This window comes from Dermacentor albipictus, chromosome 1, assembly GCF_038994185.2.
Source record: "Dermacentor albipictus isolate Rhodes 1998 colony chromosome 1, USDA_Dalb.pri_finalv2, whole genome shotgun sequence".
In the NCBI taxonomy this organism is placed as follows: domain Eukaryota; kingdom Metazoa; phylum Arthropoda; class Arachnida; order Ixodida; family Ixodidae; genus Dermacentor; species Dermacentor albipictus.
The window spans coordinates 215,480,245-215,496,405 of record NC_091821.1 but is presented as its reverse complement, the minus strand read 5'-3'; the positions used below and the strand labels follow the sequence as shown (position 1 = coordinate 215,496,405).

General features: G+C 42.2%; 1 protein-coding gene across 1 annotated transcript in view; it reads left to right on the top strand.

Moving 5' to 3' along the window:
- LOC139054195 (uncharacterized) overlaps window positions 1-16,161 on the top strand; it is a 140,836-nt gene that overhangs the window by 55,722 nt on the left and 68,953 nt on the right. Inside the window, exon 11 of the mRNA XM_070530873.1 lies at window positions 14,031-14,519. Within this exon, the coding sequence (XP_070386974.1) occupies window positions 14,031-14,519 (489 nt within the window). The remainder of the gene's footprint in view (window positions 1-14,030; window positions 14,520-16,161) is intronic.

Here is a 16,161-nt window from a genome sequence, read left to right as displayed (position 1 = left end):
ATTCACAGCGTGCTTACAGGAGGTATTCAGAGACCTAGATTGGGAAGAATTGGGGATAAGAGTTAATGGAGAATACCTTAGTAACTTGCAATTCGCTGATGATATTGCCTTGCTTAGTAACTCAGGGGACCAACTGCAATGCATGCTCACTGACCTGGAGAGGCAAAGCTGAAGGGTGGGTCTAAAAATTAATCTGCAGAAAACTAAAGTAATGTTTTACAGTCTCGGAAGAGAACAGCAGTTTACGATAGATAGCGAGGCACTGGAAGTGGTAAGGGAATACATCTACTTAGGACAGGTAGTGACTGCAGACCCGGATCATGAGACTGAAATAATCAGAAGAATAAGAATGGGCTGGGGCGCATTTGGCAGGCATTCTCAGATCATGAACAGCAGGTTGCCATTATCCCTCAAGAGAAAAGTATATAACAGCTGTGTCTTATCAGTACTCACGTACGGGTCAGAAACCTAGAGGCTTACGAAAAGGGTTCTACTGAAATTGAGAACGACGCAACAAGCTATGGAAAGAAGAATGATAGGTGTAACGTTAAGGGATAAGAAAAGAGCAGATTGGGTGAGGGAACAAACGCGAGTTAATGACATCTTAGTTGAAATCAAGAAAAAGAAATGGGCATGGGCAGGACATGTAATGAGGAGGGAAGATAACCGATGGTCATTAAGGGTTACGGACTGGATTCCAAGGGAAGGGAAGCGTAGCAGAGGGCGGCAGAAAGCTAGGTGGGTGGATGAGATTAAGAAGCTTGCAGGGACAACATGGCCACAATTAGTACATGACCGGGGCAGTTGGAGAAGTATGGGAGAGGCCTTTGCCCTGCAGTGGGCGTAACCAGGCTGCTGCTGCTGCTGCTGCTGCTGCTGCTGCTGCTGCTGCTGCTGCTGCTGCTGCTGCTGCTGCTGCTGCTGCTGCTGCTGCTGCTGATGATGATGATGATGATGACATATGGGGCAGAAACTTGGAGACTGACAAAGAAGCTTGAGAGCAAGTTAAGGACCATGCAAAGAGCGATGGAATGAAGATTGCTAGGCAAAGCGTTTAGAGACAGAAAGAGAGCGGTTTGGATCAGAGAGCAAATGGGTATAGACGATATTCTAATTGACATCAAGGGGAAAAGATGGAGCTGGGCAGGTCATGTAATGCGCCAGTTAGATAACCGTTGGACCATTAGGGTTACAGAATGGGTACCAAGAGAAGGAAAACGCAATCAATTTGCAGGCGCTAGTTCCAATCGGTTGGCACAGGACAGGGGTAATTGGAGATCGCAGGGAGGGGCCTTCATCCTGCAGTGGACACGAAACAGGGTGGTGGTGGTGATGGTGATGATGATGATGATTAGCAAGTAATCAGTTTCGCTTTGTGGGAAAGAATTATAGCTTCACGTCTGTATATTTTTTCTTTAGCCTGTATTCCTCTTCATGTAGATCTGCTGAGAAGGGAGAAATGCACTCAGTCACCATTCATAGGTAAATTATCTATTCAGAAAACTCAAGTGAGCCGCCACTGGTAGACTGTCACTGCAAAACATGGAAATCGAGCAAATGGTGCACACCGGGCATGCCCACTGTGTCTTCGTTGTCTTTGTTATTGCAGCCAAGATACTTAAATGCCTGGTACAGATTTATTTATTTTTCTTAAGTTACAAGGTTTTGTTTTCTTATTCTTTTTGGTCTACCTAAAAGGCTCTGTGTTGCACATGTTCACTTCTTATCTCCAACAAAAAAAAATTTTTTTTTTTCAATATCGAAATATACAGTGTCCTAGCTAAATGGATGGAGCTTTAAAAAAAATGTGAGAATGAAACTGAATAGCTATTCTTCACAGCTGAGTTTAGAAGCCACCAGTAATTTTTTATAACTATAAATTAGATAATTGACATATCTCATTAATTACTACCCTAATTTACATCAATTAAGTTGTAGGCAATTATAAGAAACATTGAGTTAGTATGGTTGCAGCAAAATACAAGTAGTGTGCCTAATTTTTCCAGCTGAAAAACAAAGCCCACGAGATATGAAAAATACTATGCACATAGCTGCCAACTTTGACAACTTTATTGTAAAATGCCTGAAATTTGTAGCCTGTTTATGATTTTCATATAGACACTAGTGATTTTACAATTTCTTTATTTGCGTGCAGCTTAGGGCAGTATCTAACTTTAAAAATTCATATACTGTAATCGACCAATTTTTAAAGGTCAGACTTCACGGACTCACTCAATTATTTAGACACATACCCACAGCAGCGCCACCCACTCTACTGAACCCTTTTATAACGGCAACCACATTTTCAGGTGCTGTTGCATGAATGTTTCAAGAATAAACCTCATGAATATTTCTATCTGTGACACAGATCATCTAGCTGCAAATATAGTGTGCCTGTTTACAGCTTTCCTACAGAATGAAAGCTGCAAACTATTTTAAACAATCCACATCTTAAGTACCAAAGCAATTTTTAGTATTTTGGGGCTTGGACCGTACTATTTCCAAAGTTTGGCAAGTATGCACGTGATAATGCACCCACCTGCACCAGAAAGCAGCTTCTAGGAATGGTACAGCCGCACCAATTGTGCCAAAATGCTACATTTGCGACTGGCTGCACCAAGCTGCGCCAGAACCATAAAAATGTCTCGTATTGCACCCAATCACCAATGGTTTGCATACAGGCCAGTCTTAGAGGAAGTGGCAGTAAGTAAATGGCCTGGGTTTTGTCAACTTCATTCTCAGGATATTGGGAATTGCAGCAGTCATACGTTGAGTATCATGTCATTCTAGTCTACATTCCGATGCACTCTTGCACAGTCACATTAGCGCACCCGTGAAATTGTGTTTGTGTTTTGTTGAGGGCCTATGATCTCCATACCTTCATGCTTATGCCTTGAGATGCGAACACGTGTATGACAGGAGTCAAGCGAATATTCTTGCTGGTAGACTAAATGAGCTCTCCTTGCTTGGTTAAAGTGTCCCTGAGATGGTTTGGACAAATTTTGTAGATGTGTATTGTACAGCTACAGTAAAACATTCATGGCACAAGTCAAGTGAAGTGTCTCATATTAAGAGCGCTATGAACAACTACAAGTTACCCTCCTCCCTAGCCGTTCTTTTCCTCTCAACTCATTTGCTGAACCAACGGGGCTGAGCTCCACCTTCACGGGCTCTGCGTGATGATGTGATGTCATGTCATCTACTTCCGGTGTCTTGGAGCCAGCCAGTGAAGCCTCTCAAACCTCTCCTCTAGCCGCGTGAATTGCGAAAATTCTGTCGCAGCATCAAGCGTGTCCAGTATACTGGTAAATGCACGTGAGCTGGCTGTTTTGGCGAATAGGTGAAGGTGTAAATGGGAGTAGCCTGCACAGGGCAGCCACTTACCTGATGGCGCAGAGCCCAACCAGCCAAACACAGAGCTAATATTGCTGTAACTGAGTATAAAACATTTTAAACAATTAAACAGACAATGTATTCATGATTACGCTGCTGCCAAAAATTTCCACTGGCAGGAAAGTAGAATGCACTCAGTTACTGCTATATTAGCTCTGTGTTTGTCTGGTTGAGCTATGCACCACCGGGTGGCTGCACCCTGCAGGCCTCTCACATTTGCACCTCAGCACATCCAGCAAAACACCCAGTCCGTCTGCATTTACCGGAATAATGGACACTCTGAAACTCTCCATTGTGGACACTCTAAAACTCTCCACAAATGCATAGATCCTGGCACCGATTGGATACCGACAGGCTGATGCACTGCAGCCACTTCGCTCACCTATTGCTTTGCAGTTGGACGCGATGGCGCAGCTTGACATGTCACCACTTCCTAGATTTGCAGCCACAATGTAGCAAGCGCGATTCATGGTCCTCGTGAAAAAAACACCTCAAGACCAACACTCACCGCACAGCTCATGTCAATGTGGAGCACGTTGTAACGCAAGCAGACGACACTTGCAGTGTGCCGGAAATGCTTGAGTGTAGCGATAAATTGTTGTTGTGTATTCTCTTTCTGTTACTTTCTTTATAGCTAGACACAATGCCACAGGTCAAGTGTTACTTTCTTTATAGAAGCAAATTAAACATTCCAGCTATTACAAACAATGTTTGTTCACCATAAAGTTGGAAAAATTATCAATGATGCAAAGTGGGCAGCCAATCATGTAGCTCATTCGATTGAAGTCACATGCACCTGCTATGTAGGTTGTGACAGGGCGGCTGAAAACTTAAAGCAGAGGCACCACTGCGATTGTTAGCAAAGCATGTTTTAAGACCTTATAATAAAGTACACACTTTATGCGGAGCACTTAAATTTGTCACTTAATGATCAGAAGGACCTACTCTAAGGACTCTCTACATTTGTACAAAATCATCGAAATTATTTCACAGTCCCTTTAATAACAATTTAGATCACTCAATTCATTTTATTTGTGCATATTGTTTTGCTTACGGCGGCATGAGTAGGTGTTGTAAGATGTACGCAAAAGCTTCAAATTGGCTGTGCATTGCTTGGGAGGAACAGCGTACCAGCACATAAGGCATATGTGAGTCTAAGGACATTCATTTCATAGTCATTTAAAGGGTTAACTGCTTCTGCCAAATAATCTTTTTTTTTTTTTTCACCTAATGCTTACTAGCATCAAAGGGACATAGTGTTTGAAACAAAGCGCATATTTTTTAGAGCGCAGCTCTTTGGCGTCCGTTCCTGGGTTTCGCGTCGTCGTCGGCGTTGTCGTCGTCGGCGTCGGCCTCGTAACCAGCTCGCCGACGAAACTGCTGCTCCGCCGCCGCGCATGCGCGCTGTCGGCTCTCCGGGCGAGGGAGGATGATGGAAGGGAGGAGGAGAGATTGTGGAGGAGGGCTGGCTACACAAATGGCTCTTTGGCGTCCGTTCCTGGGTTTCACGTCGTCGTCTGCCTCGTAACCAGCTCGCCGACGAATCTGCTCCGCCGCCGCGCATGCGCGCTGTCGGCTCTCCGGGCGAGGGAGGATGATGGAAGGGAGGAGGAGAGATTGTGGAGGAGGGCTGGCTACACAAATGGCTCTTTGGCGTCCGTTCCTGGGTTTCGCGTCGTCGTCGGCGTTATCGTCGGCCTCGTAACCAGCTCCGCCCCCCTTTCATCCCCCCAGCGCTAGCAGCGACCGACTGATACCGCTTTCGTGAGTCCGCTACCGCACTCACGAAAGACGTCGTGCACTTCCTGCAACTCGCATTAACCGTCCATCGATCCACACCGATGTTAGTAGTGGGGGACTTTAATGTTGACATAAAGACAAACAGCAATTTCCTAACACTTATGCGGGAGAACATCCCGTTCCTCTCGCTCGTAACGCGTCCCACGGCTGTGACAACCTCGCGAGGCACTTGTATAGATCTCGTCTTTGAGAATCAAGCATTGGTGTACCAAGTCGAACATATATCAGTCTATTTCTCCGACCACAAAGCTTCCTTCATGACTGTCAAGAACTGTTAGTGGAGTCTTTGTTAAAGGAATACGTGTGAAAAATAGAAAAAAAATTCTGTGATAGCGCATACATGTGTTGCTCGATTTCTTTGCCTCAATCTATCAAAAAGGTGAAACAGCTTATTTGCTGCGCTCAAATTTCGCATTAGGAAGTAACGTAATCGTCGGTAATTTTTTTCTAACGGGAATTTCTTCAATGCAAATGTGCACTGCAATCCGTGAGTTACTGCATCACAATGGCATTAAACGTGTTTAAAGCACACCACTAGAGGCCTCTCCACAAATTTTTTGGCCATATGGTGGCCACGGTGTCTGTCTCATTTAATGTGGAAACACAAATGAAAGAGCGAAGTGCATGAACATGTTTGTGCTGATCAAGACTGATAATGTGTGAAAGGATATCACTGGAAATGTATAGGTTGATAACGTACCATGAACAATAACGCATGCAACGGCAATGCCGATAAGGGAATTCATTGTACAGCAGTAAGCATGCCCAGTCATTCACAGCATGAAAGCTGAAGCGCTTCACATCAGCCACATTCACGGGCCAGTAGCATGTTTGTAAATTTTCACAAAATTATCATGTACTAACAGTCGAAAACATGTTCATTTACAAAGTATTTTAGACAAATGGTTTGAATTATCGGAAGAATGTTCGCAACGTACAAAGCAGCCATCTAGGCAAATACAAACGGAGCTGCAGGTATGCTTTCCTACATCGCCAGTGTCACGTGGTCCCCATCGATGCGCGGCATGAAATTCCCCTAGCATAAACTGGAGCTCCGTCGGAATGCCCTAAGCATGACATGAAAAAAAAAAAAAAGAAAACTAGCGCCGCAGTGTCGAAGTTTTTTTGTTTTCTTTTTCTTAACTATCTCGTTACTGTTAAAAATGTGCTCATTTTCAGTGCTTTCATACTTTTAACGTTTTATTGCATGACGCAGTAGTGCGTAAAATTCTAGCCTGATCACTGGTGTTTTGAGTGAATGTAAAGCAGCCATAATTAATCAGACAGTTTTCGAGAACTGTCATGCAAAACTTCAGAGAAACGCCCCCAGGAACATGAATAGAAGTAATAATTTCCTATTTTTAGTATAAATACTGAGAGTAATAAATACCTGAAATATACAAAATATGCACCTGGCTCCTAGTTCACAATGTTTGTAAGACAGATCATGCAAAAAGATTATTATGAAAATTCGTTGGCGTCAATACTAGCCATGATGGCCATGCTATGCGAGAAATCCGTAGTTTCGCAAATGTGGAAACAGATAAGTTCCCATTTTACAGGGAGCATCTGTTTTTGCTCATTACAGCAGACACATGGTTCGTTTTTTACTGCACTCTTCAGGCTCGCGAAGCAATGGTTGTCAAGTCAGGGAGCATGCAGAAGCCTCCTCATACTTGAATACAGGGTGTCTACCAACCGGGAAAACCGGGAATTCTCAGGGATTTCGAATAGTCTGGAAATACTCGAGGAACACTCAGGGAATTTTCGCTTCGATCCGAGAAAATTTGCTGTAATTTTATCGAAAGGGACCGAAGGTCGCGGTAACGCTAGCTGGCTCGAGTAAAACACAGAGGAATCGTAACGAATCGTCGTCGACGGCTGGAGGAGTTGCCATTGTATGTAGTCAACGACCGACTTCCAGACGCCCGACGGCTTAGCGGTACCACCACGTATACGGTCAATGTATAAGAACGTCTGAAAGTTCGGGCGCAAGAACCTTTCGCTCTCCGATTGTCCGTACTTTTTTGCCGTGACCGCAAGTCCGAAACGGCATTAGTCAAAGCCACCAGCTTCGATTTTAAGTATCTCGCCGCCTCGAACCGGCGCTCTCACGCAGATCCGTTGGTAGCCGTAGCCATAGCCGCAGAAACGCCAATCGTAGCAGCTTCGACGTTCGCTATTAAGTTTCTTGCCGTTTGGTGCCGTGCTTTTACCAAAAGGATTCGCTGCTGTCAGCAATGGCACCGACTCCGCCTTTCTGCTACTGGCGATTGGCCTCGGAGCTCAGAAAGCACGTGCGCGTTGCATAATGCCGGGTCCCGAAAGTCAGCTTTGCCTCATTACAGAAATGTTACGCGGTGAAGCAAAACAAGCGTGGGAAGGGGCAATTATCACGGTACACAGTACATATTCCTTAATTATACACGCGTGCAGCCGCCATCTGTCACAGTACGAGCACCGATATGCCTAATAAGTGTACTGGCAGTCCTCCAGAGCTTTTTCTGGTGTGTCTGTGGCAATTTTGAGCCCTCAAGATCAGTAAAAGGCATGCATTCAATTTTTTGTCATCCTACCTTTTTCGAAATGCCCGGTTTTTCGGTCGTTTTCGCGGGCCCTAGGGAGTGCGAAAAATTGGACGTTGACTGTACAACTAACCAAGAGGATGCTTCAAGTGGTCCGTGGGGAAAACGCGCGGTGGAAGGACAACGAGAACAGAAAGGACCCACACATTGAAGAATGAGCTTGATCTCAGAAAAAAAAAAAGTGTTGGCTGATGCTGAGATACAGGTTTCCCTCATCCAAACCAAAATAAAATTTTTAAATCAGGGAAGTGCAACACTGAGGCATTGTGCAGGGCTGAGAGTATGTCAGGACAGTTGAGGTTGACTTAATTACCAGCTGTTGAGAGAGAATCTCATTTGTGACAACGTTTGGGCCTCATACCAATGAGCTTGCTATCGGTGGATATAATAGTTCATATTCGAAAATATTTCATTCGGTATGCATATCCTTCTTATTTGTACTTGAGAATGTTCAACTCGATTTGCAGTGGGTTTTTCCATTCTTTCCGAAGGTATTTTATTCACTGTGCAGTCTACTAACCCCATATTCCTTCTGTTTTCTTTTTTGAATAAGCGCTACTCCTTACTACTCAAACTGGATTAAGTCATTTTTATTTTTTAACACGCTTGCTACAGAGTGATAGCATTGGGCAACATGGTGTGAGCCTGTCTCGACATAAAACAAAGTTCTGTTTCACTCAGGGAATATTGCAAAAGCACTCGGGGAATTTGGAAATGTCAACTTGGTAGACACCCTGGAATATATTACATTCAATTAGCTTTTCTGTGCAAGCAAGCAAGTCTAGTTCACGTTCGACTGCTGCTGGAGCCTCCGCATGCTTCGTTCAGTTCCTGTACAGTGCTGTACAGTAATTCGAAGTGTTGCACAATATTGTGTAGTAATGAATAAGTGCACTGCACAGGTGGTGTTCAAAATGTAAGAGATTAAGCTGGTAGGTAAGCTTCGGTCAAAGGTCAGTCTGAAATCGACTGCATGCTCTTGTGCAAGTGAAAACCCCACGTGACGGGAAGGATTGCTTATCATAACTTTTACATAAGCTGTCGAAATGCTGATGTGAGAAAGCAACTCCAGTGGGAAAAATAAAGTTGCACTTGACATTAGTTGAACACAATTATTAAAGTAACACGCACTCATGAGCATGTACCGTTGCTTGAGACTTAGTCAAAACAGCCTAGACATTGGATTGGAAATTAGACTACCTGAAAGAACTGCTGCTGCATGTCATTTAAAAATTATGTTGTCGAGTCGAGTAAGGCACCACTTTAGTGTCGTTTTATTTAGGAAGTGCTAGGAGCACTCAAAGTTAATATCAACGATACCTCCAGTCAAAGTTTTATTTTTCGAGACTCCCCAATCTGCCACAAATAATCAAACTGATAACTAGTTGAAGTTCAGTCATCATTTTTTGTGGTGCATGATGTTTGCTTGTAGGATTCTAACGGAAATGTTTAACAGCGTGTAGAGAAACTTTCGACCAAATTTATCAATTTCTATAATGCAGTAACGAAAGCATTCACGTATCCTTTTTTGTCGGCAATTTCACTATTGTGCAACTAGTGTTCCATGTGTCTTTTTTCATGTTCCTGTCCGTGTCCTTTTTTACGCACTAGTGCGATGTCCCCTTATACGAATTCACTATTTATGTCATTCAAACATGTGCCGTTGCACCCAAGGAGGTTAAAGAAAAACTGCTGGAGTTGAGGGAGCGCCGGTCAAGTGAAGCTGCCGCGTCACCATCTTGCAGGGGGGAGGGAGGCAAAAGCACACCAATTGCCACAGCTTATGTGTTTTGGGTCATCATATCTTGCCGTGCGCGGGGCTGTGCGGATCCCAAATTGTGCTGGCGCACTCAGGTGCTTTTGGAAGGTTAATGTACACGGAGTTGACATGTTAGTGTTATTCTTTTCATTTAAATAAGGTTGCAGATTAGCATTGCCTTGTACTAGAATAAAGGAAAATTTTATATTTTAGGCTAAAGGAAACGGCCACCACCAAAGTTCTGAGACCCTCCATGCAATGAGGATGCTGAAGCACAGGCAACACCTAATGGTCATGAAGATAATAAGAAATAGTTATGTTTGTTGCATGTACTGCTATTTCTTATGCTACATTTACAGTTTTTAATTGCTTTTCTGACAGCTTTCATGATTGGCCAATTTCTACACTGCATTAAAGAAGGTGAATAAACGCTAATTATTGTGGGTTTCTTTTTTCTACTTGGCGGCAGCTGCACATTCACGCCGATAAAATAGAAAAAATGCTCCAGTACTTGGATATCCGCGATCCAGAGACCTCCAATATGGCTCGCCTCATAGCCTACAGTGTTTCATTAGAACTTGAAAATCCGTTAAATTAAAATCATTAAATTAAAAACCGCTGCAAAAGTTGGCGAACAACACTGCGAAGCTTTTGTGAGGCCAAATCTTGCATCCCACGAAATGGCTGCCGCTACCTTCACCCAAGCCCATAGGCCGGTATAGGTGACTTCCACTCTAGCAGTTTTTACTTTAACCTCCTTGGGCACAATGGCACTGAAAATGCAGTTCAAGTTATCCTTTAGTTAGAATTATGGAGAGTTGGAATTATCGGGACTTCATTCTGTGTGATGAAAACTAGAAAGCAAAACACAGCAGCTTTTTGCACCCTCTGATGTCAGATTTATGACAAATGTGCTCAAGATTTTGAGTGTTCTGCAGCAAATAAACTGCTCAAAATTTGAAATATGTGGCTGTAAAAATGGTCTTATTTTTTTTTTTCAAAATATAAAATTCAAAATTCAAAATATACTGCTCTCAAACCAAGATTTTTCTTCTCCAAAAGTGTCCTCAAGCAGGCTGCTTGGATATGAAAGGTATTGCGAAATCCATCGCAACACGAAAGATAACTGCACACACTCGTTCCACAACAATCTTTCCAAGAGCTATTATTGCTTATTCCTTACCAACACTAAGGCGATACAGTCTTGGGAGGGGTGAAAAAAAATCAACAACTCTCCAGCCTATTATATAGTGTGATAATTTTTAAGTTCTACCAAATTAAAAAAAAAATAATCTGTTGCAGATATTATAGTTCTAGTCCTTGAGCTAGATCATTCAGAGCATGTGTGGTGTAGTGCCATTGGAAGCATGCTGCATGCTTTTAATAGGTGATAACCCAAACGCACCACCGTTCCTAGCTGCAGGCGGTGAAGCGGCTGTCATGTTTCACCCTGGTGGCATCCTCTACTGCCACAGCCTACCAGCTCGATTTTGTTTCGTTTTCTCATTGCTGTCTTAAAACACTGTGCAATAGGAAAATGACAACTTGCGTCTCTGGTTGCTTGGGCCCTGCCAGCTCGAGACATGCCAACGTGTCATTCTGCAATAATTCCCGCCGAGTGGGTACAAAATTCCCCGCCTGAAGAAACTGCTGACCCTGGCCGAATATGTAGGTGTGGCAACATAAGCTTGCCTAAGCTGCAACACAACCTCTAGCACTCTCAGTTTATATATATATATATATATATAAGGCGTCAAATGAACGTGCTAGAGGGCACTGCTTTCTGGTGTGAGATGTGTGGGTGGGTGAATAATCAGTTATTTTTAATTTTTTGTAGGCTTTTATTTCCAGATCTAAAACTTAAGCACACTATTGAACCTTGCCAAAACCACTTCAGCGCTTGTTTTAACTGTCTACAACTTCTTAATTTATGTATTGTCAATTAGGAAAATAGCTCATTGAATGCCATCAACAGCAAAATTCCTGGTGGCTTCTAAACTGAACTGTGACAATACAGACTTGGTTTTGTTTGCATAAAATGATTCATTCATTTTCAAATACTTGGACCATGTTAGCTTTTAATAATTAGCTTTTTTTTATTAATAAACTTGCAGTTGAGTAAGCGCTCATGTGTGTACCTTTTTTTGCCCTTGTCTCATATAGCACTGTTCCATCAAATAGTAATGTTCATGTTCTTCAGTTTTTTGTTTCACCGTTTGCTTCAGGTATACTCTCTGTCATTGTCCTTGTCATACTCCAAATTCTATGGGACCTCTGACTACTGTCCCTTAGGGGTGGTGCAAGATGACTGTCCCAACAGAGGTAGCTTAGTTATCTTACCTGAAGCCTCACAGTAAACTGACTTGAGAATTCCTTGCTGGTTCTTAGTTTTTGTGACTGTGTGTGGACCATTATACTGTCACTCAGAGCTGCAGCGTCCTTTCTAGATGAGCGTTAAGCTTCAAAGTTCATATGCATGCAACTTACTTTTGCCTGTTATTGAAGTTCCTCTCAATTTTGAATATTGAGGTTTCCTAAAGATTAATGCCTAAAGATTATTGATTTGCTTGTTACATGTGCAGAGCTGTATGGACTGCAGCCCAAGTCCTCTGTGTATGTGTTGTGGTGGCCCACCAGAGGTTACATTTTCATCCGCTAGGGAAGTAAAGCATTCTTGAGATCATGTATCACACTTTTTTGTGAATGCATTGCTTTGTGGGTACCAAACAGTGCCGGTGCACAGGGCCAGGTTGACAAACAGTTTACTGAAGTGAAAACGCAAGCAAACTGTGGCTTTTCTTGTTTGCATAGACATTTCTGTTTGTTTTAGTGAGTTAATTAGTTATTTATTACCTAATTGTGGGGTATGTAGTTTCTTTCTGTTAAAGAACCCCGGGTGGTCCAAATTTCCAGAGCCCCCACTATGGCTTGTATCATAATCAGATCGTGGTTTTGGCACGTAAAATCTCATAATTTATTTATTTATTTAGTTTCCTTCCTTCTTCTCTCTTCTCTCCCTGTTTTTCCCTCCCTCAGCTTCACTTCTATTGCTGTGTGCCGTGCAGCTGTCAGCAAATGAAGCTAGACAGTTGCAGTGTGGTCAGCAGTAATTTTCTTACTTTTTTTGTGTTATGTAAAAATAAATAACTATTTACTACTACTACTTCTGGGTAGCACGGTGTTAAAATTTAATTCCCTTCTGCTCTACCTATTTTTTGAGTTTTTCACTAGAAAGTAAGCCCATTGTCTGTTGCCAAAACCTTTGTTGCCTTTTCAAAGTTATTCCTGCAAGGTTATCTAATAGAGGCAAATTTGTTAATAAAATGAAGTTAGACCTGACTAAAATGACATATTGAGCTTTATTTGACTACCGAAATTATACTTCAATAATTTATTTAAGCCTTATAAATGGAATACCCTTGCCAGTTGCTGTAGGTGTCCACATCACATTCTTTCTTTTAGTGCTTTATAGATTGGCTTTTTTTCTCCATCTCTGGAATTCGTTCACCATTGCATTGGCTAGGGTAAAACACACTAGTTTGCTTGTGGCTTCAATTGAGCTTCTGTCGATGTATCTAGCTGCAATAGTGGATGCTTTATTTGTCTTCTCTTGTGAGAAGACAATTGTAATAAAAATGTAAATGTAATAGCAACAGCAGAAAATTCATTTGGTTGCCATGTCCTCTAAAAGCCAAGTATCGTACTGAAGCACTTAAAAGAATGGTTGCACTGCACTTAAAGACTTCTTTTCAGTACTAAAGTACTGTAACCCTGTAGTTAATAGCATATCAGTTTTAGTAATAGCCAGCAGCACTTAACTACAGAGGCCAGAAAAACTGCACATAATTCGTTGCGCTTTTCATGTGTAGCCCCTCCTTCTTTCCAGAGAACGAAATTGTTTTTTCGGGTATTCTGTAAGGATCCACCTAGTGGACTGTCCATTTTGTCCATTGCTGTTTGGCTGGAGCTGTACAGTCAACCAAAAAAGTTTACGGACCAAGAGATCTCACAAGAAGGTGAATATCTCCTCAGTCTCAAGACGCAGCCTGGTATTCCCATTTCCAGCATTTTGCGGCATATGCGAACAACATTGTGATGCACAATGTTAGTGGCTGCTATTAAAGGCTACTGGTATATGTTGAATTTTCTGAGATCCCGTGGTCCGTAAACTTTTTTGGTCGACTGTACAACCGAAGGGGAGACTGGCTTGGGGTGCCTGTCTCCTCTTTGCTCGTACAGCTCCAGCTATTCAGAGGTGGCCGAATAGGAAAATGGACCACGTGGACTCTAACAAATACCTCCCCTGGTTGTTGTCTGGTGATTTGCTTATTAGCTGCTGTTGCAGTGAGTCGTGCACTGGTGTACTGTTATGCAAAAACATGTTTTCTGGGTCCTTGACATTCTACTTATGTTACAGTGCAGCATGTTTTAACAGCTGCTTCTGTTTGTTATGTTTATCACCTTATTTTTATATCTTTACTTTCATTCAATAGCAGGTAAGCCTAAGCAAGAGCCTTCCCGTACTGTGCGTGACAATGCAAGACAACATGAATGACTGTGGCAGCTCAAGATTGCACCGTAAGCTTCTTATCCAGAAGAGAAGCAGGTCCTTCAAAAGCCTCTTGTTTTCTTCACGGAAAAAAAGTACCAGGAATACGCGAAAGCGCCTCACTCTAAGCACGTCAAAACAGAGACTGTCAGCACCTGTGCACAACTCGCACTTTGGTCACAATGTCGCCACTGTGGCCACCACAGCCAGTCGTAATAGGCTGTATCATCGTCCAGCAGAGTACAAGGACATAATACAAAATGAAGCTTCTGACACTAGCTCTGAAGTTGTGAGAAAGCAGACAGAGCAGTGGAGCAGTGGGGGCCATCACAAGGAGACTCACTGTGTGTCAGCTGTTCAAGAAGGGCCACTTGAGACAGATAGGAAATGCCCCACCATCATGACTACCACAAAACATGTTGCTGAATGGGAGGTAAGGAGGCATTTGGTCACTCATGATGTTGATTCTGCTTAGCTCACTTGTATTAAGGAGGCACAGTTAACCACCCCCAACCCCCCTTTTCTTTTATTGAAGCTTGGTACCTGGCATAATTGTAGGGTGTTATTTTGCTCTTTTCGGAACTGTTCATTTCAATGGAACTTGTATAAATTAATTCTGTTGCTTTTCCAGTGCATGTTTTTTTATCCACGTTTGAAAAAATTCTTGCAAGAACTTATTTTGCCTAATTATTTTAGAGTGCATTGCTTTCTGGGTACCAAACAGTGCCGGTGCACAAGGCCAAATTGACAGTTTACCTAAGTGAAAACACAAGTGAACTATGGCTTTTCTTGTTCGCATAGACATTGCTGTTTGTTTGTTTGTTTGTTTATTTGTTTATTTGTTTGTTTAGTGAGTTAATTAGTTATTTATTACCTAATTGTAGAGTATGTAGTTTCTTTCTGTTATTGAACCCCAGGTGGTCCAAATTTGCAGAGCCCCCACTATGGCGTGCATCATAATCAGATCGTGGTTTTGTCACGTAAAATCTCATAATTTAATTATTTTTTTTTAGTTTCCTTCCTTCTACTCTTTCTTCTCTCTCTGTCTTTCCCTCCCTCAGCTTCACCTCTACTGCTGTGTGCCGTGCAGCTGTCAGAAAATGAAGCTAGACAGTTGCAGCGTGGTCTGCAGTAATTTTCTTACTTTTCTTCATGTTATATATATGTATATAACCGCAACCCGATTTCTTGTGTTTCTTGAAAAAAACTTTTCAGTTATACATTAGAAAAGAAGATCAATCTAATCTTAGGCGGTGATGTCAATATAAATATGCTTATGTCTTCCCCGCTACAAAAGGATTTTCAATCTCTTATCACAACCTATGGTTTTTCAAACACAATATCTACTGCAACGCGTGTGACTATTGAAGGTGCATCCCTATTAGATGTATTCATTTCAAACATTAATATTGATTCATTAGAGGCCGAAGTTGCGTACACTGATATCAGTGATTATCCGGGTATTATATTAATAGTAAATAGAATTCACTGCGTTGCTAGTAAAATTAAAACAACAGTCATTATTCAGTCCATTACTTCATCAGACCTTAACGCATTTCGCCAAACTATTACTCGTGTAGCTTGGAACAATGTTTACCGACCAGAAGATATATTGACACGGCATATACTACTGCTTTTATGAGCACTTTCAAAACTGTTTACCATGAACACTTCCCCATGAAAAAAATGACACGGCCATACAAAACATGAAAACCTTGGCTAACACCTGAGCTTCTTGGTATGGTTAAACACAAACACGCCATGTATGCTCGATTTGTGAAATCTGGAGATCCTGCCCTGTTCAGGGAGTTTAAGAAATATAGAAATAATCTCACAAATCAGCTTCGGGCTGCTAAGGATGCTTATTACATGGGAATTTTTAGTGACCCAGCCAATCAAAAAGTGATGTTCTCAGCCACAAATTGAATGCTTTGCTAAAGCCCAATTCAATTTCAGCTATTCCGAATGTTTTGTGTTATAACGGGCAGAAACTGTCCAGAAATGCTATACCAAACGCGTTTAATGAAATTAAACCACATTAAAACCACAGGTAAATGATGTTGATGGCCTCAACA